Source organism: Adiantum capillus-veneris, chromosome 28, assembly GCF_014529385.1.
Source record: "Adiantum capillus-veneris isolate H3 chromosome 28, ASM1452938v2, whole genome shotgun sequence".
NCBI classification, from domain to species: Eukaryota; Viridiplantae; Streptophyta; class Polypodiopsida; order Polypodiales; family Pteridaceae; genus Adiantum; species Adiantum capillus-veneris.
Window position 1 is genome coordinate 64770051 of NC_140958.1, and position 25103 is coordinate 64795153.

At 46.5% G+C, this 25103-nt stretch overlaps 2 protein-coding genes across 3 annotated transcripts in view; one reads left to right on the plus strand and one right to left on the minus strand.

Moving 5' to 3' along the window:
• SYTB (Calcium-dependent lipid-binding (CaLB domain) family protein) overlaps positions 1-25103 on the plus strand; it is a 124421-nt gene that overhangs the window by 33961 nt on the left and 65357 nt on the right. The gene's annotated exons all lie outside the window — the stretch shown is intronic.
• LOC147420575 (uncharacterized) lies at positions 352-4612 on the minus strand. Its single transcript, XM_086504558.1, has 2 exons — positions 4075-4612; positions 352-539 (listed from the first exon to the last, which is right to left on the minus strand). The coding sequence occupies exons 1-2, from the start codon at positions 4592-4594 to the stop codon at positions 352-354; spliced, it is 708 nt and encodes a 235-aa protein (XP_086360684.1). The 5' UTR covers positions 4595-4612.

The following is a 25103-nucleotide window of genomic DNA, read 5'->3' on the forward strand; positions in this document are numbered from 1 at the left end:
TCTTGAAGTTGCCCATACAGAGCAGTGCTTTAAAAAGCCTCTAAAATTGGCTAAGCATTGGAAAGTTGAGTTAATTATCAATCAAATTTACGGTTCTTCCACTTATGGAGGGCTTGATATAAAGGACATTTCATCAGTAGTAGTTGTTAATTGATTGCACTATATATATATACTTCTGCAGTTTCAGCATTAACAAGAAAGAAGATATCGTGTCACCTCAAATTTTTTCAAGGTGTAGGGAATGGTCGTACAGTGGCCTTTCCCTGAAATAACGGGTGACCACACGGCGACTGGGAGCCATGGTGGGAGCACTTTTTCAGGGAATGGCCACTGCACGACCATTCCCGGCCGTCACAGTCGGGGGGAGGGGGGCCAGCTAGTGTCCACTGCAGTTTCCAGCTGCTGAGGTGGCAAGACTGTAGAGCGTTGACACTTGCCGACAGTGCCAATAGCAGCAAAACAATCCGTGCGCCGAGGTGCAGCAGATCCAGCCGCTGAGTTGTCACATTGTCGTTGGAGGAGGTTGACTTCAATTACAACTGCTGATGTGTCCGACATCCATCAGCTGCAGTAGATTTTCCCACGTTCCCACGTTTTAATGGATAGTAGAAGAAGCTATCATAGCAGTTAAGATGAATTGCTCATTGTAGAAACCCTCTACAACTGTGGCCTGCTTGCAAGATGGGGGGTTTGGCTGTGTGTGTGTGTGTGTGTGTGTGTGTGTGTGAGAGAGAGAGAGAGAGAGAGAGAGAGAGAGAGAGAGAGAGGAAATGAAATGAAATGTTATATTAACGTCTTCAAAAGGCCAAAGTGACCTATGAGACCAGAAAGTTACAATGTGGTGTATCTGATACAAAGTCAGATTAACAAAATAAATTAATCTAGGATAACAAAATATAAATACTGCGGGATCCTAAACTAAGCAGTACAATGTGAAGACAATATGGGAGGGGAGTAGAGATCCATCTTCATCTGCACTTTGGACGACGAAAGAGTATGGCTTGAATCTTTTGCCATAGCCTCCTTTGAAATTGTGTAGCTCCTCTCCTCCCTCGGGGTCGTCTAGATCTCCCTAGCTCCAATGCTCGGTCTATGAGAATGCCAGTAGTGCGGGTAGACCTCTCCACCGTCGCTGGTTGCTCCTCTGTCTGTTCTTCTGGGTGTACAGTATCTAGTGTAAAGAAATCTGTGATCTGTCTCTGGGGATGTCTCTCTTCACCTCTCCTTAGTGAGGTTTCTCTATGCTTGTGTAACTCAAGTAGATAAATCCCAAGACATCTTTGATCCTCATAACTCATGACCCTAGATAGAGGCCCAAAACCTTCTCTGAATAGACAGTGAAAACGACCTCGTATCTCATAGTACACTGTGCAATGACATATGTAATGTACTTCTGTCTCTGGCTCTAGATGGCATAAGCGGCATATTTTGTTATTTGTCGGTGTCCCTCTGAATCTGCCAGTCTCAATCTCGAGCTGATGTGAGGACGTGCGTATTTGGCCAATGGCACAACGCAAACTATGCGAAAGATGCGTGTCCATATAGCTAGGTCGGATTACAAACCCATCACCCGTGAGGTGGAGAAGATGCTCTCTATAGAAAGCCATCTTTGTGCCCAACTCTTGTAACAGCTCTATCCATGTCCTCCTCGTGTCCAACTGGATCAAATCCTGACGGATGAGTCTATTAATCTCTACCCGTGTCAGAGACCTCAAGGGTGCTTGAAGAGAGTATTGAAAAGGAGGCAACCTGTCCATGGTGAAACCATGTGTCTGAAACCATGATGTCATCTGAGCATACCAGCATGATGTATCCCCGTTAAGAGCTAATTGTCTGGAGGACTCTAGAGCCACCCTGGCATATCTGTCTCTGGTAGTATCCCACAGACTGTGTACAAAGGAGACTGATCTTGTGAGCGCCTCAATCTCCATAGGGGGGCAGCTAATTCCGCTCGAATGATATCGTGTGGTACAGAAACCTTGGCTCTAATTAGCCGAGAGATCATGGATACTAGGGGCTTCTCCATATGCCTCCACCCATCCTGGCCTATAGAAGGTCCCCAAACCTGCACCCCATATAACATAGTAGAGGCAACCAAAGTATCAAAGAGCCATAACTTTGTCCTAGGTTCCTGGAACTGAACCTGTGAACACATCCTCTCCATTCCTTCAGAGCCGCACCAGCTCTAGTTAGTCTAGTCTTTGCTGCTCTTCTCAAGGAAAATCTCGGCCCAGTAAAGACTACCTTCAGGTAAGTGTATGCATTTGTATACTCCACAATCTCCTGACCATACTTGAAAGTGGGTACTGATCTCCTAACCCATTGCGGTGTGGTGTTAAACACCATAACCTTGGTTTTACCTAGGTTTACACACAATCCACTATCCTCTGCAAAATTGCGTAGTGCATCCAACTGTCGTTGCATACCTTCTGGTGAGTCAGATATCAACACAATATCATCAGCATATAGCAACAATGGGATCCACGTCCCTGCCAGCTGTGCACCTCTGTCACCCTCTCTATCGATGTAATCAGACACCTCATCAACATACATACCAAATAGAGTAGGAGACAATGGGCAGCCCTGTTTCACTCCAATGGTAGAGTGAACTAAATCAGATACCCCTTCCGGAGTGCGTACCCGTCCCATCACTGATCTGTACAAAGCCATAATCCCCCAAATCACCTCTATGGGCACCCCCATCTCCTGTAGTCTGCGCATCAATCGAGCTCTTGGTACCATGTCAAATGCTTTGCGAAAGTCCACAAAGCTACAATATATTCGTCTCCCATGTGCTCTGCCCTCCTCAATGATGGCCTCCAGTGTCAGAATATGATCAAAAGTGGAGAAACCCCTCTTGAAGCCGGCTTGACCCTTTGCTCGTACCCCCTCGCCCTCTGCCCAATTACTCAAGTGTTGCTCCAGGATGGATGCATACAACCGTGCCAATGTGTGTCCAACCATGATAGTGCGGTAGTTCCCAGGCTCTGTAGGGTCACCAGCCTTGAAGATGGGCACAATATTAGACAATCTCCAAGTCTCAGGTAATCCCTCACACATGGCACAATTGAACAACACTGCGAGAACCTCCATCAGCATATCCCTGGCATGTATAAAGTGCTCCGATACTAGACCGTCATGATCATATGCCTTCCCGGTCTTCATTCTGTCGATGGCCCTTTGTACCATCTCAGGTGTAAAGAAAGTGCTCGTAGCTGGGCAAGGCTTGGTAGGGTCTGGAAGGGGTTCTTGTCCAGGAACTGTATATAATGATGTCACATATTGGCCCCACACCTCAGGTGAAGTAATCACTGGGGGAGGGGAGTGCTCATGGAAGAGACGCCATGCCTCTCCTGAGTCCCTACTCAAGAACATCTGATACAAGTCTTGCTCCATTTGGGCTAGGTAAGCTCGCTTCTTCCGTCGCACAAGGCGTCGGAAAGCAATCCGAGACTGTCTGTAAGTGATGAGTGACTCCTAAAAGAAGATCCCTCTGAAGCTGGTCTCTCATCTCTCTGCATTCTTCATCATACCAACTATTCTGGGGCATGCTCCCAGAATGTCGTCTCTTGCCCGGCTGAGTGTGTGGGTATGCCACTGATGCAGCCCCGTGCAATGTCTTAGTCAGTAGCGTGGTGCACTCCTCCACTGAGAGGCCTGTACCATTTGTGCCAGCCGTGCCTTCCAATAGACGGTCCCAGATCTCCTCTGAATAAACGAAATCAGTCTCTAGAGTAAAAGTATAGCGTGTGTGTGACCTGCCTCCTGATGTCTGGGTTGTACTATACTGGAATTTAACGGATAGTGTCAAGAGAGCATGGTCTACTGCTATGCCCACTGGCCAGGCTCCCACTGTGAAATCCTGAATGCAGGGGATAAAGCTCGGTTGTGTCATAACATAATCCACTGTACTGGCCCCATGTCTATGTGGAAAGCATGTGAAACTGGCTGCTCCAGGAAATCGCTGTAAGCCATTAAGTATGGCTAATCCATGTGTAGTCGTCATTTCCATGAGGTATCTCCCATACTCCGTTTGCTCTCTGTCATCTGAGCATCTGTCAAGCCTCAATTCACCCACATTCAGCTCTCTAAGCATCTCATTTGAAGTGCCGTAGAAGACTGTCTGCAAGTTGCCCGTTCGGGCATTGAAGTCCCCTAGGAGAATGATATCACCATCCCTAGAAAACTCCCAAATGTCATCATCGAGGATAGAGAAAGGCGCCTGCCCTCTGGATGCAGCATACATTGATGTACTGGGAGGAAAGTAACATATGGCAATATATAGGAATCGACCTGTGTCAGGTCTCAGTCTCACCCACATATATCTAGCATGATCATCTCTTCGTACAATATGCAGTAATGGTTGTAGTTCCTCTCTGAATAGCACTGCTACTCCTCCTGAACCTCTACTCCCGTGCTCAGATCTCGCATTTGTCCTGTGAGCTGTTTCCCATCTGTATCCCACCACATGTGGCATTACCTGTCCAGGGGCCTGATGAGTCTCTGAGAAGAACACAATATCCTTGTCTTTGAAACTCTCCTCAAATGCGCCCATGTCCAACCTCATAGACCCATTACAGTTCCAGGTAGCCATCTTCAGTGTGGTCCCATAGGTCTCGCACCGTCATGCAGTACGCCGCTCTAAAATCACCACCCGTCCATCTCTGTAGAAGGCTATCTTTCCCTTCTCCCTTGCCGCTGTAATCTCTGGCATTACCTCTCTCATATGTGCGAGCTTTGAGAGAGTCAGGTCATCACCGAGGAAAATACCTGTCTTTTTGAGAGTAGGCCTCTTCCTCAAGAATTCCTTCTTCTCTTCCAACGAGGGGAAGCGTAGTATGAGAGCTCTCCCCTTTGAAGACTCACCCGTGCCATCACTTTTCTTACCTACCCTCCATGCCTTTGTGTGCAGAGGCTTTTCCATCCCCATCATGGATGTAAGGCTTGTGACCTCTTTCTCCACATTGTTTATGTCTTTGAGACCGGTCACTCTCACATGCAGTGCTCGCATCCGCCTTCTTTGTTCCTCTTCGAGAGTCATGTTGATAAGTGTCGGTGTACAAGGAGTTTCTTGACCTTTCCCTTTCTTGGCGACCTCAATCCATTTTTCAGCCTCGTCCGCCTTTTTCTGTGTCCTTGTTATCATCTCCGCCCATGAAGATGTCTTTACCACACTCAGTTTCTCTTCCTCTGTGATCATCCTTACCTGTTCCTTAATTTCCTTGATTTCATCTATTACCGAGGGTTGAAATTCGCCTTCCTCTAGTCCATTGCTTACTCTATCAGCAAGCTCCTGTTTAAGGGCTGAGACTTCTTTTTTGAGTACCCGTGATGAAATGATATATTAACGTCTTCAAAAGGCCAAAATGACCTATGAGACCATCAGATACAAAGTGGTGAGTCTAATACAATGTCTGAAGTACAAGTACAAAAAGTACTGAAAGTAAAAATGAAAACTGAAAATGAAGTGTGAAATGTGAAATGTGAAGATGTAGAATAGGCCCTCAATGACAATCTGGGTGTCGTGCTAGAATGCCTCTGATCCTCTGCTGGAGTCTCCGCCGATGGAGTGTGCTTCTGTGTCTCGGTCGTGGTCGTCTCGATCTCTCGAGCTCAGTCGCCCTGTCAATGAGGGTGCCTCTAGTATGAATGTGGGTACAACCCTTTGCTGGTGGTTGGTCTCCTGGCTCCCTCGATCCAAAGAAGTCTGTGATCTGTCTCTGTGAGTGTCGTACTCCATGTCTTCTCAACAGACTATCTCTATGTCGGTGTAACTCAAGTAGATATAAGCCAAGGTATCTCTGATCCTGGTACCTCATGACTCTAGCTAGGGGTCCAAAACCCTCCTTGAATAAGCAATGGAAGCGCCCTCGTATCTCATAATACACAGTGCAGTGGCATATGTAGTGTAGCTCTGTCTCTGGCTCTCTACCGCATAGTTGGCATATCCTAGACTCCGGTGGTATCCCTCTGAATCTACCCGTCTCAATCTCCAGCTGGTGTGAGGATGTGCGAATCTGTCCAATAGCACATTGTAGACCATGAGACAAATGAGTGTCCATGTAGCTCGGACGAGTCACAAACCCATCTCCGAAAGTTGGAGAAGATGCTCTTTGTAGAAAGCCATCTTCGTGCCCAACTCTTGCATCGGCTCTACCCATGTCCTGCTAGTGTCCAACTGTATAAGATCTTGACGAATGAGTCTAGTGATCTCCGTTCGTGTGACTGGCAGGGAGGGTGCGTCCAGGGAATACTGAAAAGGAGGCAATCTATCCATGCTGAGACCATGCCTCTGAAACCATGAGGTCATCTGCGCATACCAACATGATGCGTCTCCCTACATCGCTAACTGTCTAGAGGACTCAAGAGCCAATCTAGTATATCTGCCTCTATGTGTATCCCATAGACTGTGCATAAAGGACACTGATCTGTTAAGAGCCTCAATCTCTATAGGAGGGGCGGCTACCTCCGCTCGAATAATCGCATGTGGTACAGAGGCCTTGGCTCTAATCATCCGGGATATCATAAATACCAAGGGTCTTTCCATGTTCCTCCAACTGTCATGATTCACAAATGGTCCCCAAACCTGGACCCCATAAAGCATAGCTGAAGCAACCAAAGTATCAAAGAGCCATAGCTTTGTTCGTGGTTCTTGAAACTGAACCTGCGAACACATCCTCTCTAGCCCTCCCAATGCCGCATAGGCTCTGGACAGTCTAGTCTCTGCTGCTCTCCTCAGAGTAAACCTTGGTCCCGTGAATACCACCCCCCGATATGTATATTCATCTGTGTACTCCACAGTGTCCTGACCATATACGAGTGTAGGTGCCGATCTCTTGATCCACTGTGATGTGGTGTTAAACACCATCACCTTGGTTTTACCAAGGTTCACAGACAGTCCACTATCCTCTGCAAATTTGTGCAATGCATCCAACCGTCTCTACATGCATTCTGGCAACTCTGATATTAACACAATATCATCAGCATATAATAATAAAGGGATCCATGTCCCTGCTAGCTGAGCGCCTTTGTCACCCTCTCTGTCAATGTAGTCAGAGACCTCATCTACATACATACCAAAAAGTGTAGGGGACGAAGGACACCCGTGTTTCACTCCAATAGTGGAATGAACAATGTCAGAAATCCCCTCAAGGGCGCATACCTGGCCAGTCACTGAGCCGTATAAAGCCATGATCCCCCATATGATCTCTGTGGGTACTCCCAATTGCAGTAAACTGTGCATCAATCTGGCCCTCGGCACTGTGTCAAATGCTTTGTGGAAGTCTACAAAGCAACAATACATCCGTCTCCCATGTGCCCGACCCTCCTCAATAATGGCTCTGAGTGTAAGAATATGGTCCAAAGTGGAGAAACCCCTCCTGAATCCAGTCTGTCCTGCTGCTCGTATGCCCTTACTTTCTGCCCATTTACTTAGTTGCTGTTCAAGAATGGATGCATACAACCGTGCCAATGTGTGCCCTATCATAATAGTACGGTAGTTCCCTGGCACCGTGGGGTTCCCTGCCTTGAAGAGGTACAATTGTAGATAACCTCCAAGAAGAGAGAGAGAGAGAGAGAGAGAGAGAGAGAGAGAGAGAGAGAGAGAGAGAGAGAGAGAGAGAGAGAGAGAGAGAGAGAGAGAGAGAGAGAGAGAGAGAGAGAGAGAGAGAGAGAGAGAGAGATGAAATGAAATGAAATGTTATATTAACGTCTTCAAAAGGCCAGAATGACCTATGAGACCAAACTGATACAAAAGTGGTGAATCTGTTACAATGTCTGGGTACCTTAGTACTAAAGTACTAAGTGTGAAAAGTGTGAAAGTGTGAAAATAAATGTGAAAAACTAAATACAAAGTATTAAATAAACTTCTTAGGAGCATTCTGGGTGTGTGGCTAGAATGCTTCTTTGTTGTAGTCTCCTCCGGTGAAGTGTGCTTGTGCATCTCGATCGTGGTCTCAATTTCCTAAGCTCAATCGCCCTGTCAATGAGGGTGCCTTTGGTATGAATGTGGGTACTCCTTTGTGCTGGCTGTTGGTCTCTTGCTTCTCCTTCCACTCCTGCTTCTCTTGATCCGAAGAAATCTGTGATCTGCCTCTGAGGCTGTAGTGCTCTTTGCCTTCTCATTAGATTATCCCTGTGCCGATGTAGTTCCAAGAGGTACAAGCCTAAGCATCTTTGATCTTGGTATTCCATGACTCTATCTAGACGTCCAAAGCCTTCTTTAAATAGGCAATGGAAACGCCCACGTATCTCATAGTATACGGTGCAGTGGCATATGTAGTGTAATTCTATCTCCGGCTCCATTCCGCATAACTTGCAAATTCTGCTCTCAGGTGGGATTCCCCTAAATCTGCCAAATTCAATTTCGAGCTGGTGTGAGGATGTACGAATCTAACCAATAGCACATCTCAAACCATGAGACAGGTGGGTATCCATGTAGCTCGGGTGAATCACAAATCCATCTTCAGATAGCTGTAGGAAGTTTTCTTTGTAGTCGGCCATCTCCGTGCCCAATTCTTGTGTAGGGTCTACCCATGTCCTCTTAGTATCCAACTGTATAAGATCCTGACGGATGATTTTATTAATCTCCGTTCGTGTGATTGTCAGTGATGGAGCCTCAAGAGAGTATTGGAAGGGGGGTAATCTTTCCATACTGAACCCGTGTCTCTGAAACCACGAGGATAGTTGTGCATACCAGCATGATGTATCCCCTTTCATTGCTAATTGTCGAGAGGATTCGAGGGCCAGTCTAGTATATCGGCAATTATTTGTATCCCACAAACCATGTATAAAGGACACTGATCTGGTAAGAGCTTCAATTTCTATCGGAGGGGCAGCTAGTTCCGCTCGGGTAATCGCGTGTGGTACGGAGGCCTTGGCTCTAATCATTCGGGAAATCATAGATACCAAAGGTCTCTCCATTGACTTCCAATTATCCTGATCCACAGATTGTTCCCAAATTTGGACCCCATAAAGCATAGCCGAAGCCATCACAGTATCAAAGAGCCAAAGTTTTGTTCGTGGTTCCTGAAACTGCACTTGTGAACACATCCTCTCCACCCCTCCCAAGGCCGCAGAGGCTTTGGACAATCTAGCATCCGTTGCTTTCTTAAGAGTAAACTTCGGTCCTGCAAATACCACACCAAGGTATGTGTATGCATCTGTGTACTCTACTGTATCCTGGCCATATGCAAATGTAGGTGCCGTTCTCCTAACCCACTGCAGTGTGGTGTTAAACACCATAACTTTGGTTTTACCCAAGTTTACCGACAGTCCACTGTCCTCCTCGAATTTATGTAATGCATCTAGCTGCCTCTGCATTCCATCGGGTGATTATGCTATCAATACAATATCATCTGCATACAACAACAAAGGGATCCATGACCCTGCAAGTTGAGCACCTCTGTCACCCTCTCTATCAATGTAATCTGATACCTCATCTATGTACATACCAAATAAAGTAGGGGACAGTGGGCATCCCTGCTTTACTCCAACGGTGGAATGAACAATGTCGGAATCCCCTTTTGGAGTACGCACATAACCAGTTACTGACCCGTATAAGGCAATGATCCCCCAAATAATCTCTTTGGGGACCCCTAACTCTTGCATCCTGCGCATCAATCTGGCCCTTGGTACTGTATCAAAAGCTTTCCAAAAATCCACAAAGCAACAATACATCCTTCTCCCGCTTGCTTTCCTTCCTTAATAATGGCTTTGATCGTAAGAATATGATCTAAAGTGGAAGAACCCCTCCTGAATCCAGCTTGTGTTGTTGCCCTTATGCCCTCATTCTCTGCCCATCTACTCAATTTTTGTTCAAGAATGGATGCGTACAGTCGGGTCAATGTGTGGCCTACCATAATGGTACGGTAGTGCCCGGGTATCATAGGATCCCCTGACTTGAAAATAGGTACGATAGTAGATAATTTCCAAGATTCAGGTAATCCTTCACACATGACTCGATTAAACAGACAAGCAAGGACTTCTGAAAGTAGATCCCTGGCATGGATCAGATGTTCTGCTACTAAACCATCATGATCATGCTCTTCTTGTCTTCATCTTATCAATGGCTTTTTTCACCATTTCCGTAGTAAAGAAAGTACTAGTAGCAGGGCATGGCTCTAGTGGATCTGGTAATGGAGGCTGTCCAGATACCATATATAATGATGTTACATATTGACCCCAAATCTCAGGAGAAGTAATTGTCGGAGGCGGTGAGTGCTCGTGAAATAAACACCAGGCCTCATGTGAGTCCTGACTCAAGAAGAGCTGATATAAATCCTTCTCCAGTTTGGTAAAAATGCCCTTTTCTTGTGACGTACTATACGCCGAAGAGCAATCCGAGATTGCTTATATGTGATGATCCCAAGTGTAAGCTCTTTCTGGACCTGGGTTCTCGTCTCTCTGCATTCCTCGTCATACCAACTGTTTTGAGGCATATTCCTAGATCCTCTCTTCTGATCAGGTTGAGTATGTTGGTATGCCTCTTGTGCTGTTCCATGTAGTATCTCTGTGAACTGAGAAGTAATCTCCTCTACAGTATATACTGGCTCCGTTGCCCACATCCTATTATAGATCTTTTCCACATAGACTGAATCAGTCTCTGGCGTGAAAGTATATCTTGTGTGTGTCTTCTTCCTTTGTACTTGAGAGGCATTGTATTGGAAGGAGATTGATAAGGTCAAGAGAGCATGATCCACTGCAATCCCAACCGGTCTGGGTCCCACCTTAAAGTCCTCGATACTAGAAATAAAGCTTGGTGAAGTCATGACATAATCCACTGTACTGGCCCCATGCCTATGCGGGAAGCATGTGAATCCCCCAGATAAAGGGAAATTCTCTAGACCATTAAATATGGCCAAACCATGTGTAGTTGCCATTTCCTGAGATGTCTCCCATATTCAGTGTGTTCTTTATCCTGTGAGTTTCTAGTAAACCCCTCCTGTGATGATAAATCCACTTCTCTGAGCATTTCCTCAAAAGTATCATAGAATACTGCTTGAGAGTTGGCTGTTCTAGCATTAAAGTCTCCTAAGAGAACGATGTCTCCATCTCTAGAGAACTCCCATATGTCATTATTCAATATGGAGAAAGGGGACTGTCCTTTAGGAGAGGAGTAGACTGATGTACTTGGAGAGAGAGAGAGAGAGAGAGAGAGAGAGAGAGAGATTCGAAGGCTGGTATCCCTTTGAATCTACCAGTCTCAATCTCCAGCTGATGTGAAGATGTGCATATCTGACCAATGACACACCGCAAACCACGAGACATATGTGTATCCATGTAGCTGGGTCGAATCACAAACCCATCTCCCGCGAGGTGGAGAAGATGCTCTCTATAGAAAGCCATCTTCGTGCCCAACTCCTGTGGCGGCTCTATCCCTGTCCTCCTGGTATTCATTTGGATCAAGTCCTGACGAATGAGTCTAGTAATCTCCACTCGTGTAAGAGACATCGAGGGTGTCTGAAGAGAGTACTGGATAGGGGGTAGCCTGTCCATGGTGAAGCCATGCATCTGAAACCATGATGTCATCTGTGCATACCAGCATGAAGTGTCCCCTTGAAGAGCTAACTGTCTGGAAGACTCAAGGGCCAGTCTAGCATATCTGTCTCTAGTAGTATCCCACAAGCTTTGCACAAAGGAGACTGATCTGGTAAGCGCCTTAATCTCCATAGGAGGGGCAGCTAACTCTGCTCGAATGATAGCGTGGGGTACAGAGGCCTTGACTCTGATCAGTCGAGAGATTATAGATACCAAGGGCCTCTCCATACGTCTCCAACCACCCTGGCCTACAGAAGGTCCCCATATCTTACCCCATACAACATAGCTGAGGCTACTAAAGTATCAAAGAGCCATAACTTTGTCCGAGGTTCTTGGAACTAAACCTGCGAACACATCCTCTCCAAGCCTCCCAAGGCCGCATAAGCTCTATTCAGTCTAGTCTCTGCTGCTCTCCCCAAAGAAAACCTTGGCCCAATGAAGACAACCCCAAGGTAAGTGTATGCACGTGTATACTCTACAATCTCCTGACCATATGTGAAAGTCGGTTTTGATCTCTTGATCCACTGTGGTGTGGTGTTAATCACCATAACCTTGGTTTTACCAAGGTTTACAGACAACCCACTATCCTCTGCAAAACTCTGTAATGCATCCAACTGTCGTTGCATACCCTCTGGTGAGTCAGAGATCAACACAATATCATCAACATATAACAACAATGGGATCCACGTCCCTGCCAGCTGGGCGCCTCTTTCACCCTCTCTGTCAATGTAATCATACACCTCATCAACATACATACCAAATAGAGTAGGAGACAATGGGCAACCCCGTTTCACCCCAATGGTGGAGTAAACTAAATCATATATCCCCTCCGGGGTGCGTACATGTCCCATCATTGATCTATAGAGTCATAATCCCCCAAATCAACACTATGGGCACCCCTATCTCCTGCAGTTTGTGCATCAATCGAGCTCTTGGTACCATGTCAAATGCTTGGAGAAATCCACAAAGCTATAATAAATCCGTCTCCCATGTGACTTGCCCTCCTCAATGATGGCTCTGAGTGTCAGAATATGATCAAGAGTGGAGAAACCCCTCCTAAAACCGGTCTGGCCCTTTGCCCGTACACCCTCACCCTCTGCCCAATTACTCAAGTGCTGCTCAAGAATGGATGCATACAACCGTGCCAATGTGTGCCGAATTATAATAGTGTAGTAATTCCCAGGCTCTGTAGGATTACCTGCGTTGGAGATAGGCACAATAGTAGACAACCTCCAAGTCTCAGGTAACCCCTCACACATGGCACGATTGAACAACACTGCAAGAACCTCTACCAACATATCTCTAGCATGTATAAAGTGCTCTGCTACTAGACCATCATGATCATATGCCCTGCTGGTCCTCATCCTGTCAATGGCTCTCTTTACCATCTCAGTGGTAAAGAAGGTGTTGGTAGGTGGGCATGGCTCTGTAGGATCTGGAAGGGAGTCTTGTCTAGGGACTGTATATAACGATGTCGCATACTGGCCCCTAATTAAAAGATTCCACTTAAAAACAAGAAAAACGATGCGTTAATCTATAGCACGTAACGACAGGAGAGAGAGATTTGAGAGAGAGAGAGAGAGAGAGAGGGGAGAGAGAGAAAGAGAGGAGGGAGAGAGAGAGAGAGGAGAGAGAAGGGGGGGGGGGGAGGGGGGGGGGGGGGGGGGGGGGGGGGGGGAGGGGGGGAAACGCAAATAACTAAAGAGAACTAAGAAGAGACGCGAAAAAAAAATAAAAGAAGCAAAGACAGAAACACCTATTTATATGGACACAAAATGTCTTTTGACTTTCCACCTTCATTCGTCTTTTGACTTTCCACCTTCATCACCCTTCACTTATGCACTTAATATGTTTTGAAAGATTTTTTATTTTCTGAGATTGGGGAGACCGAATGTCCATAGACGTCAAGAGAAGTAATGATTGGGGGAGGGAAGCGCTCATGAAAGAATCGCCATGCGTCTCCTGAGTCTCTACTCAAGAACAACTAAAACAAGTCTCGCTGCATCTGGGCCAAGTAAGCGAGTTTCTTCCGTCGCACAAGGTGCTCGAAAACAATCTGAGACTATCTGTAAGTGATGACTCCTAGAAGAAGATCTCTCTGGAGCTGGGCTCTCATCTCTCTGCACTCCTCATCATACCAACTATTCTGGGGCATGCTCCCAGAATGTCGCCTCCAACCCGGTTGAGTGTGTGGGTATGCCTCTAATGCTGCACCATGCAGTGTCTCAGTCAGTAAAGTGGTGCACTTCTCCATTGAGAGGCCAGGAGTAGCTGTGCATAGACGGCTATAGATCTCCTCTGTATAAACATTCTGGGGCATGCTCCTAGAATGTCGCCTCCGATACGGCTGAGTGTGTGGGTATGCCTCTAATGCTGCACCATGCAGTGTCTTAGTCAGTAAAGTGGTGCACTCCTCCACTGAGAGGCCAAGACTAGCTGTGCATAGACGACTATAGATCTCCTCTGCATAAACCGAGTCAGTTTCTGGTATGAATGTATAATGGGTATGTGACTTGCCTCCTGATGTCTGGGTTGTACTATATTGAAATGAAACGAACAATGTCAAAAGAGCACGATCCATTGCTATGCCCACTGGTCTGGCTCTCCCTATGAAATCCTGACTACAAGGAATAAAGCTCGGTTGTGCAATAACATAGTCCACTGTACTGGCCCCGTGTCTGTGTGGAAAGCATGTGAAACCGGTTGCTCTAGGAAATCGCTGTAAGCCATTAAGTATGGCTAACCCATGTGTGGTCGTCATCTCCGTGAGGTATCTCCCATACTCGGTCTGCTCTCTATCACGTGAGCATCTGTCAAGCCCCAAGTCGCTCACACCCAGCTCTCTAAGCATCTCATCTGAAGTGTCATAGAAGACTGTTTGAGAGTTGCTCGTTCGGGCATTGAAGTCCCCTAGGAGGATAATATCACCATCCCTAGAAAAATCATATATATCATCATCTAGTATAGAGAGGCGACTGTTCTCTGGGTGCAGCATATACTGACGTACTGGGGGGGGGGGGGGGGTTGTAACATACAACAATGTATAGAAATCGGCCTGTGTCAGCTCTCAGCCTCACCCACATGTATCTAGCATGATCATCTCTGGCATTACCTCTCTCTATGCGCAAGCTGTGAGAGAGTGAGATTATCATCGAGGAAAATACCTATCTTCTTGGAAGTAGGCCTCTTTTTCAGGAATTTCTTCTTCTCTTCTAGAGAGGGGAAGCGTAGTATGAGAGCTCTCTCTTATGAAGATTCTCCTGGGCCATCACTCTTCTTGCCCACTCTCCATGCCTTTGTGTGTGAAAGCTTGTCCACCCCCATCATGGATGTGAGGATTGTGACCTCTTTTTCCACATTGTTTATGTCCTTGAGGCCGGTTACCCTCACATGTAGAGCCCACATCCTCCTCCTTTGTTCCTCTTCGAGGGTCATGTTAATAAGAGTGCGTGTACAAGGAGCTTCCTTACCTTTCCCTTTCTTGGTGACCTCAATCCATTTTTCGGCCTCCTCTACTTTCTTTTGTGTTGCGGAGATGACCGCGGCCCATGACTTCTTCTCCTCATCTTCCTTGATAACCTGTATTTCTTCTCATGGTATTCAATTCTTCCATCATGGATGGCTGAATTTCGCCTTCTTCGAGCCACCCACTTTTTGCTGCAAGAAGTTTACCTTGGAGAGTTCGAATTGTGGCTTCTTGTGAAGTCGCTTGCTCTTTGACGGGAGAAATCCTTTCGCATAGGTTCTTCTTCTCCTCTTTCCATTCCTCCATCTTTTGAAGAAAGGTTGCCTCCATCTCTTTTTTCCACTTCTTCACTTCAACTTCAAGTGTTGATATCCGCTTGTTGGTGATCGAGAACTTCATGTTGAGAGGGAGGCGGGCTATAGCCAATGGGGAGGCCATGTGAAAGGGGGTCAATGGGTAGCCCAATGGAGGGAGACCATGAGAGAGAGAGAGACTAAAACAACCAAAAAAATATAAGAAACTCTAAAAAACAGAAGCTCCTCTGGTTGTCCCATATCTAGTGAAAAGAAATTTGTAATCTGTCTCTCTCTAGCTCTCCCCAGTAAAGTGTCTCTATATCTGTGTAGCTCAAGACATCTTTGATCCTCATAACTCATGACCCTGGAGAAAGGACCGAAACCCTCTCTGAATAAGCAATGGAAACGGCCCCGTATCTCATAGTACACTGTGCAATGACATATGTAATGTAGCTCTGTCTCTGCCTCTAGCTGGCATAAGCGGCATATCCTGCTGTTTGCTAGTATCCCTCTGAAGAGAGAGAGAGAGAGAGAGAGAGAGAGAGAGAGAGAGAGAGAGAGAGAGAGAGAGAGAGAGAGAGAGAGAGAGAGAGAGAGAGAGAGAGAGAGAGAGGAAATGAAATGAACTGTTATATTAACGTCTTCAAAAAGGCCAGAGTGACCTATGAGACCAAACTGATACAAAAGTGGTGAATCTGGTACAATGTCTGAAAAGTGTGAAACTGTGAAAATAAATGCGAAAAACTAAATACAAAGTATTAGATAAACTTCTTAGGAGCATTCTGGGTGTCTGGCTAGAATGCTTCTAATCCTTTGTTGTAGTCTCCTCCGGTGAAGTGTGCTTCTGCATCTCGGTCGTGGTCATCTCGATTTCCTAAGCTCAATCGCCTTGTCAATGAGGGTGCCTTTGGTATGAATGTGGGTACTCCTTTGTGCTCACTGCTGGCCTCTTGCTTCTCCTTCCATTCCTACTTCTCTCGATCCGAAGAAATTTGTGATCTGCCTCTGAGGCTGTAGTGCTCTTTGTCTTCTCATTAGATTATCCCTGTGCCGATGTTGTTCCTTGAGAGAGAGAGAGAGAGAGAGAGAGAGAGAGAGAGAGAGAGAGGAGAGAGAGAGAGAGAGAGAGAGAGAGAGAGAGAGAGAGAAATGAAATGAAATGAAATGTTATATTAACGTCTTCAAAAGGCCATAATGACCTATGAGACCCGAAAGTTACAAAGTGGTGGATCTGATACAAAGTCAGAGTAACAAAATAACCTAAAAACAGTACAAAACAAAGATATATACTAAGGGGTCCTAAGTTGGTCGATGTGAGCCAAGCAAAAAACTAAGCCAAAAATGGGTGGCTTGTTGGGATAGCTGAATCACAAGAGATCTATCATCGGTCGTTGGCAAATCTCATCAATTTCCTCCATGGTTAGTAGTCTGACCGGGCGTCGTGCATGCCTGGCCAGCGTGCTCCGAATTTTCTGTCGTAGCCTCCGTCGATGCTGTGTAGTTCTTCGCAGTCGCGGGCGCCTGGATTTCCCCAATTCAATCGCTCGGTCAATCAATGTGCCTCTGGTGTGAGACGAGGGGGAGCTCTGCTGTGGGAGTGGCTCTTGCGGCTGTCTCGTGTTTGGTCTGAAAAAGTCTGTGATCCGTCTTTGAGACTGGCTAGCTTCTCCATTCATCAGGCTATCTCTGTGTCTGCGCAGCTCAAGCAAGAACAAACCCAGACATGTCTGATCTTCGTATCCCATGACTCTTGAGAGTGGTCCAAAACCCTCTCTGAACAAGCAATGGAATCGGCCTCGTATCTTGTAGTAGACGGGGCAGCGGCATGTATAGTGTAGCTCTGTCTCAGGTTCCATGTTACACAAGGGGCATGTCCTGTCTTCTGCTGGTACTCCGCTGTATCTCCCAGTTTTGAGACTGGCTAGCTTCTCATTCATCAGGCTATCTCTGTGTCTGCGCAGCTCAAGCAAGAACAACCCAGACATGTCTGATCTTCGTATCCCATGACTCTTGAGAGTGGTCCAAAACCCTCTCTGAACAAGCAATGGAATCGGCCTCGTATTTGTAGTAGAGGGGGCAGCGGCATGTATAGTGTAGCTCTGTCTCAGGTTCCATGTTACACAAGGGGCATGTCTGTCTTCTGCTGGTACTCCGCTGTATCTCAGTTTCAATCTGCAACTGGTAAGAGGATGTGCGTAACTGGCCAATAGCACATCGTATCCCATGAGACAAGTGGGTATCCATGTATTTGGGTCTCGTCACAAAACCATCTTCCGTAAGCTAGAGAAGGTGGTCTCTGTAGAAAGCCATCTTCGTGCCCAATTCTGTGCTGGTTGTATCCATGTTCCTCCGTTGTCTAGCGGTCAGGTCTTGGCGGATGAGCTTGGTGATCTCTGACTGTGTAAGAGTGAGAGATGGTGCATCCAATGAGTAATGGAATGGTGGCAACTGTCTATGCTGAGCCCATGTGCCTAAACATGATGTCATCTCCCCATACCAGCATGTTGTATCTCCTTGTATGGCTAACTGCGAGAGGATTCAAGTGCATGCGAGGCATATCTGTTTCTAGGAAGTTCCATGTGCGGGTTTAGAAGGAGACTGAGCTGGCGAGCGCATCCACCACTAGTGGGGGGCGGCCACTAGCTCTGCTCGGATAATGCTCGTGGTTTACTGATCTTGGCTCTAATGAACCGCGAGATCATAGCAGGAGAGGTTTGTCCATGTTCCCCCATCGTCTGTGCGACCGGCCTCCCGTGGTGATCCAGTGAAGGTCCCCATATCTCGGAGAACTAGAAAAGAACTAGAAGTGGAACAAAATATTACTACTACTACTACAATCTAAAACTACGTGGGTGTAGCAGTGATACAAAGAGAGAGAGAGAGAGAGAGAGAGAGGAGAGAGAGAGATGAGAAGAGAGAGAGAGAGAGAGAGAGAGAGAGAAGAAGAAGAAGAAGAAGAAGAAGAAGAGAGTTTTAACGTCGTAGGAAACTATCCCAAGAGACCTTGAAGATCTAGCCGACGAGGAGTTGAACTCAAGACCTCTTGAGAGAGAGAGAGAGAGAGAGAGAGAGAGAGAGAGAGAGAGAGAGAGAGAGAGATGAAATGAAATGTTATATTAAACGTCTTCAAAAGGCCAAAATGACCTATGAGACCAAATTGATACAATCCTTGTGGATCTAATCCAATGTCTGGGTACAAAAATAAAATGAAGTGAAGTAAAAGACTAAAACTAAAAGACTCAAATCATCAGCCTGAAAATCATCGTCATCATCATCCATGCCCGAGGATGCCCGACATCGGGCGTTGTTCGAGAAAGTATATTTCGATCGTTGAAGAGCTTCGTCAATGTCCGCCTTTGTAAATAATCGTGTTGGGCGTCTCCCATGTCGTGCTAGAATAGTCCCGATTCTCTGATGGAGTCTTCGTCGATGTCCTGGTCGCCCCTGTAGACGTGGGTTTCTAGCTCTCCCAAGCTCAGTGGCTCTGTCCACTAATATACCTCTGGTAGAAGTGGGTTCTGAAGTCTACTGTGAAGCGTGCTCATCTGCTGAGTCCGTGCTCTAAAGAAGTCAGTGATCTCCCTTTGTGAATGTCTCCCACTGCCTGATCTCCTCAAGCGACTTTCCCTATGTCTGCGCAGCTCTAGCAAAAACAACCCGAGGCATCTCTGATCCTGATATCTCATGATCTAGCCAACGGTCCAAAGCCCTTTGTGAATAGACAGTGAAAGTGGCCTCATATCTTGTAGTATACCGGACAATGACAAATGTGATGTAACTCTGTCTCTGGATCTATATGACATAATTGGCATGTCCTGGCTTCTGTTGGTACTCTCCTAAATCTGCCAATCTCAATCTCTAATTGATGCAATAATGTGCGCACCTGACCAATAGCACATCGTATCCCAGAGGATAAATGAGTGTCCATATAAGCCGGTTTGATCACGTATCCATCCTTTGTTAGTTGGAGGAGACGCTCTCTATAGAAAGCCATCTTCGTGTGCAACTCTTGTACCGGTTGTATCCATGTGCTTCTGGTATCTAGTTGAACCAAATTCTGACGTATAAGTCTAGTGGTCTCCATCCGTGAGAGAGAAAGGGAGGGTGCATCCAAGGAGTACTGGAACGGAGGCAGTCTATCCATGCTGAAGCCGTGTGACTGAAACCATGATGTCATCTGCCCATACCAGCATGCTCTGTCCCCTTGTAGCGCTAGCTGTCGGGATGACTCAAGTGCTAGCCGAGCATATCTGTTTTTGGGAAGGTCTCATAAATTATGCATGAAGGAGACTGATTTAGTAAGGGCCTCAACTACGAGAGGAGGGGCAGCTAGCTCAGCCCGAATAATCTCATGTGGCACTGAGGCCTTAGCCCGAATCATCCGAAAGATCATAGAGACTAGAGGCCTCTCCATACATCTCCATCCATCAGTGCTACCAGATCTGCCTTGGTGGTCCACTGAGGGCCCCCAAATCTGAACTCCACAGAGCATAGCTGAAGCCAGGAGTGTCAAAAAGCCACAGGTTTGTTCGAGGTTCCTGAAATTGAACCTGCGAACACATCTTCTCCAAACCTCCAAAGGCTGCATAAGCTCTTGTCAATCTAGTCTCTGCTGCTCTCCTCAAATGAAAATGCGGGTCCATTGAAGACTACCCCAAGATAGGTGTATGCATCTGTATACTCCTCCATCTCCTGGCCATATGTAAAAGTAGGTGCTGACCTCTTGACCCACTGTGGTGTGCTGTTAAACACCATAACCTTGGTTTTCCCCAAGTTAAGAGACAATCCCTGCGAACACCTTGCCAATCCCAAGTTTGACATCCAATTCTTCCTCTAAGGTATCGTAGAAAGCTCTGTGCGACTGTCATGAGGATGTGGCAACTGTTAACCCTAGTTGTTGGTTTCTTTCCAATGATTTTTGTTTAATGCATAGTTACCGGGGAACGCCCCCTAGCCCCCGTTCCGGCGTTCCGGGGGGCAGTTCCCTTCCCGAACGTTCCGGAACGTCCCGGAATGTCTGATGTTCCGGGTGGCCAATGCAAACCGGAACGGCCGTTCCGGAACGTTCCGAAACGCCCCCGGACCGTTCCGGAATGCCCTTGGAACGGCCAACGGCTACAAACAAATTTGGCAAAAATTGAAAAAATTGAAGTAAATGTTTGGGCTTCTTTTGAAAGTGTGCAAGGCCTCAAGGACTCATAAAATGCACCCCCCTCCCCCTTTCTCTTCACAAGCTAATCCTCAAGGCTCAAGCTCTCTCCCTCTCACTCTCAAGATCTCTCCCTCTCAAGACTCACTCTCTCAAGGCTCAAGGCTTCAAGCCTTCAAGCTCTCTTCCTCTCCCTCCCACTCTCTCAAATCTCTCCCTCTCCATCTCTCTCTCTCTCTCTCTCTCTCTCATCATCTAGTCATAGCAAGGTTGAATGGTCTTCAAAACGAGTTTTTTGTGAGTATTAGAGTCAAAGCACTCTAATACTCCTTGTATTTAAACACAAGGAGCTAAAAATTGCACTATTTGGCTGTTTTTTATACCTCCCGTTCCGCGACGTTCCCGTTCCGGACCCCTAGCCGTTCCCCCGTTCCGCGGGGATCCCGTTGCCGTTCCCGTTCCGCGTTCCGGGTAACTATGGTTTAATGTTTGAGACCCTCTTTTGATGTGAATGTCCCTCCAGTACAAGGCTTTATGACTGGGCAACTTGAGGATGATGCGTTCAGGGCTCAATTAGTTGTGGCGGTGAATGTGTTTTCGCAACTGGTGCACAACCCAAGGTTTATGGAGTTCTTGCAAGCGCCACTAGTGCCACAGCAAAATAGGCAACCTACACTGTGAACAGAGCTTGTTGAGGTTCAAGCCCAAGTACTTCATGCGTCTCAGCAGGATAGGGAACACTCGCATGTTGCGGAGTCAAGGGCTCCAAACAGGTTCCTCTCATCCTTGAACAGGTGGTTAGGACGCCTATTCCACAGGCTATGACAATTGAACCCGCCACCTTTCAGAGCCCGCATGCTGTCTTGAATGGACAGGGAACTGGTTACCAAGCAATGCACCCAATTTTTCCACCCTCCACGATACATCTTGGGTATTTCGGGGGTGGATCTGTGATCCAGAGTGTGTTTGGCTATGCGCCTAGAAGTCAGCCATACATGCCACGAACAGTGTTTGGGGGTATGCAAGGCATGATGCCAAACCCCATGTATGGTAGCATCGGCATGCAACAAGGTTTTCAGAGCAACCAGGGCCATTTTGGGGTGCCACAAGCTCATTTTGGCATGGGTGGTTTTTCTGGACAACAGCCAGATATGGCACCTCTGACGCAAAATGTTAATGGCCAAGATGTGCCGATGATGCCTACTACAGTGCCTACGTTGCAACAATTCCTTATGACAATTTGGGGGCACTAGAAAAGCCGAAAGCTTACAAAGAAGCATAGTTACTAGGAACGGGAAATTGGAACAGGCAACGGGGAACGGCAACATGCATGAAATGCCATTCCCTGTTTCGGATACTCACGTTTGAAACACGGAACGGGGATTTGGAACGGGAAATTCGGATGGGAAGGGGGAACGGGGGCTTGAAAATGGCCATTCCTTGTTACTATGCAAAGAAGGTGGTGGAGCTGTAAAGTTTAGCACTTTCAGCAGCTTCGAGGATAAGGCAAAGGCTCTCAACTTCCTCCAGCAGTTTGATATAGCTTATGTAGGAGGGAATTTTACAGAGGCCTCTAAGGTCAAGAAAGCTACCACTTTCTTGAAGAACAATGCGCTTACATGGTGGACGACATTGTTAATGCAAGGACAGGCACCCGTCACTTGGGTCTACTTCAAGAAGATGTCTGTCAAATGAATTTGAAGCCGACGTCATGACAGATTGGCACCAACTCACTACGGCTACTTGCAAGAGCCTACAGGAGTACAATCGGAGGTTTTGCAAAGCATTACTCTTAGTAATCTCCTACAGATTTGCGCCATTGATAGAGTAGATAGAGAAGTACTGTCGTGGGCTGCCTAAAGGGCTTCGAGACTACTGTACCAAGAACAGAGTGGCTACCCTCACTCAGCTTATGGAAGTTGCTAATACTAGTCTTGCCTTGTTGAAAGGAGAGGACAGTGGGTTTCCGAGCAACGAAAAAGGAGGGCAGCAGAAGAAAAATTCAGCGAAGAAGCCCTTTGTGAAAACGGCTCCTGAAGCGTCACAGGGGTCAGAAAAGACCACCAAGGATAAGGATTCAGCCGGGACTTCTGGAGCGCAGGCAAAGAAACAAAAAAAGAAAGCCTTTTGTGCGTAAGTCGCTCAAGGAAAAGAAGGTCCTAATGGTTGAAAACAAATGCTTTATATGCCAGTAGCTTTGTCACTTTGCTACAAAGTCCCCAAAGGAAAAGACCAGCTGACTCAGAGGATAAAGAGGATTGGAAAGGCAAGAAGCCTAAACCCACGACAGGTTTGGTGCCAGATATGGTGGGTGACGGGCCGAGTACAAATGCCAGCGAATTATGCAGAGCATGGGGTAAAGTTAGAGATTAGACGACACTCATCTTCTTTAATCCAGGTGCCAAAGAAAACTTTATCTCATCAGAGTTAGTATGAAAGCTGGGCATCAGAGCTGAAGAGGTGGGGTACACGGGAGAGGCAGGGTTTGCATGTCCTGGCTACTCAGAGTGTGTTACTCCCATTATTGGAAAGCTGCGTCTGCATGTTCAGTCATATGTAGACACAAAAGAATTTTATATCATGCCATTGGAAGGGTGCGATGCGCTACTTGGAATTTCGTGGATGTTCAGAGTACATGGCGTGTCGGATGCCTTCGGCAAGACGATCACCCTTCAAATAGGGGCAAAACTCAAGTTTTGGATGGAAAGCTCAAAGGGGAGTCTGTCCCTGTAACAAACTACTTACGTGTCAAAGCATAAAGAATGGAGCCAACTTACAGATGATGTGGTTGCTCGAGAGCAGAAACCCTAACCCTAATTTTTGCCAAAAAACCCTAACTGTTGAAACCCTAATTTTGGAAACCCTAACTCTAAAACCTGCAAACCCTAATTTCTGCCATAAACCCTAACTGCTGAAACCCTAATTCTAGAAACCCTAAGAAGAACAAGCAACAAAAGAAGAAGTCCTACCAACTTATGGGGACTCCGTCCGATGGGGCCCCAAGTGACATAAAGGCATTAAAAATAAAGTAGAACACACTCAAAAGACTTTGCACATCAAAATATGATGATGTGGCACCTGTACGGACGTCCCGGAATTCGCGTCGGATTTTCAGGGAAATCCCGAAATTTTAGGAAAGTGATTTTTTGGGGTCAGCTTTTCATACTTGATGCTTTTAGCCTTTGGGCCTTTTAATATGAGCCTTGGGGGCCCTCTCTGGCACTTTTTAGCGCGTAGATTGCAGAGCAGGTGCTCCTCGGTTGTTGTACTTTGCGAATCAGCAGCAATATAAAGAAATACCGAAAGGGGCGCCAAGGTTTGGGGCCAATACTCTCTGGGGTGGAATTCCGCCACTCCGTGTCGCGTGTCGTCTCTCTCTATTTCAGTTCAGTTGTTATTTGAAGTACTTAAAGTTGTTCAGTCTATTCTTTTCTATTGGCACGTGGTGCCCTGCCTTGTGACAGTGGTATCAGAGCATCAAGCGTGTGCTTTTCTGAAAGCATACTGGTCCTACAAAAGGGCAGACAGAGCTATTGGAATTTTACCAGACTTATTAGCCACTCCCACCCATACTTCATCGCGATCGGGCGCGCTCCTGTCTTCACCGCTCATGTCTTACAGGGCATAAGCCAATTAAGATCACTTGCAAGAGAAGGATCCAGATTTGTTTCAAGTCACTGTTTTTCTCAGAAGCAATGCCATGCAGATGTTGATGTCTACAGCTACCAAGCAGCATACTCCAAGTACTTGGCAAGTTTTCAAGAAAAATTTTGCGCTAAGTTATGTGGTTTCTGGCATTTTCCTTCGGAGTGCAACTTCTGGCAGAGTGGGGTATCCTGAAATGCTTGCCATGGAAACCCTAGCAAATTATATCTTGAAATTTCACGACATCTCCCAGTAGATATCTCTTCACGATCAGATGACCTTGGAGGTCCAGTGCGATTGCTATCTTGGGGCTACAATCACCGCCAAAGAAACACTGTTTGTCCAAGAGCTGATGGACCATGTTGTGCTCGGCTACGACCTTATGGAATGAACCTAACCCTAATTTTTGGTGCAGGTTTCAGGATGGAAAGTCAGTCGACTTTTCGAGCTCGACTGATGTCGAGATTGCTTTTCAAGTTTGAGTTTTGTTTGAACTTGTTTGGCGATTCCGTTTGGAATTTGTTTGAAATGGATGGTATCTGTTTTGAACCTGTTTTGGTGCAGATTTGAATTTGTTTGACTCTGGTTTGATACCGGTTTCAATGATTGGTGAAACACGTGCCGATTTGAATTTTTTTGACTCTAGTTTGATACTGGTTTCAATGATTGGTGATTTTACTCCCGGGTGGAGTAGTGAGAAATACTGTTTTGGTATTGTTTGAACCTCAGAACGACGCAGGCAGATGCTTGGGGAGCGTTTCATTGTATGTTTGAAAACCTCCGAACGACGCAGGTCGATGCCTGGGGAGCGTTTGGTTGTATGCTTGTAAAATAATTGTTGTTGTGACTCCCGGCCCGGACCTGGATGGTTATGCGGGAGGAGTATTAAGAAGTCTGAGCAGTGGTTACTCTCATCACCTCCAAACGACGCAGGCTGCGGTCTGGGGGGCGTTTGGTTGTAAAAGGCCTCTATATCTCGGACCTTTTTAGGTTATGCGGGAGGAGTGAT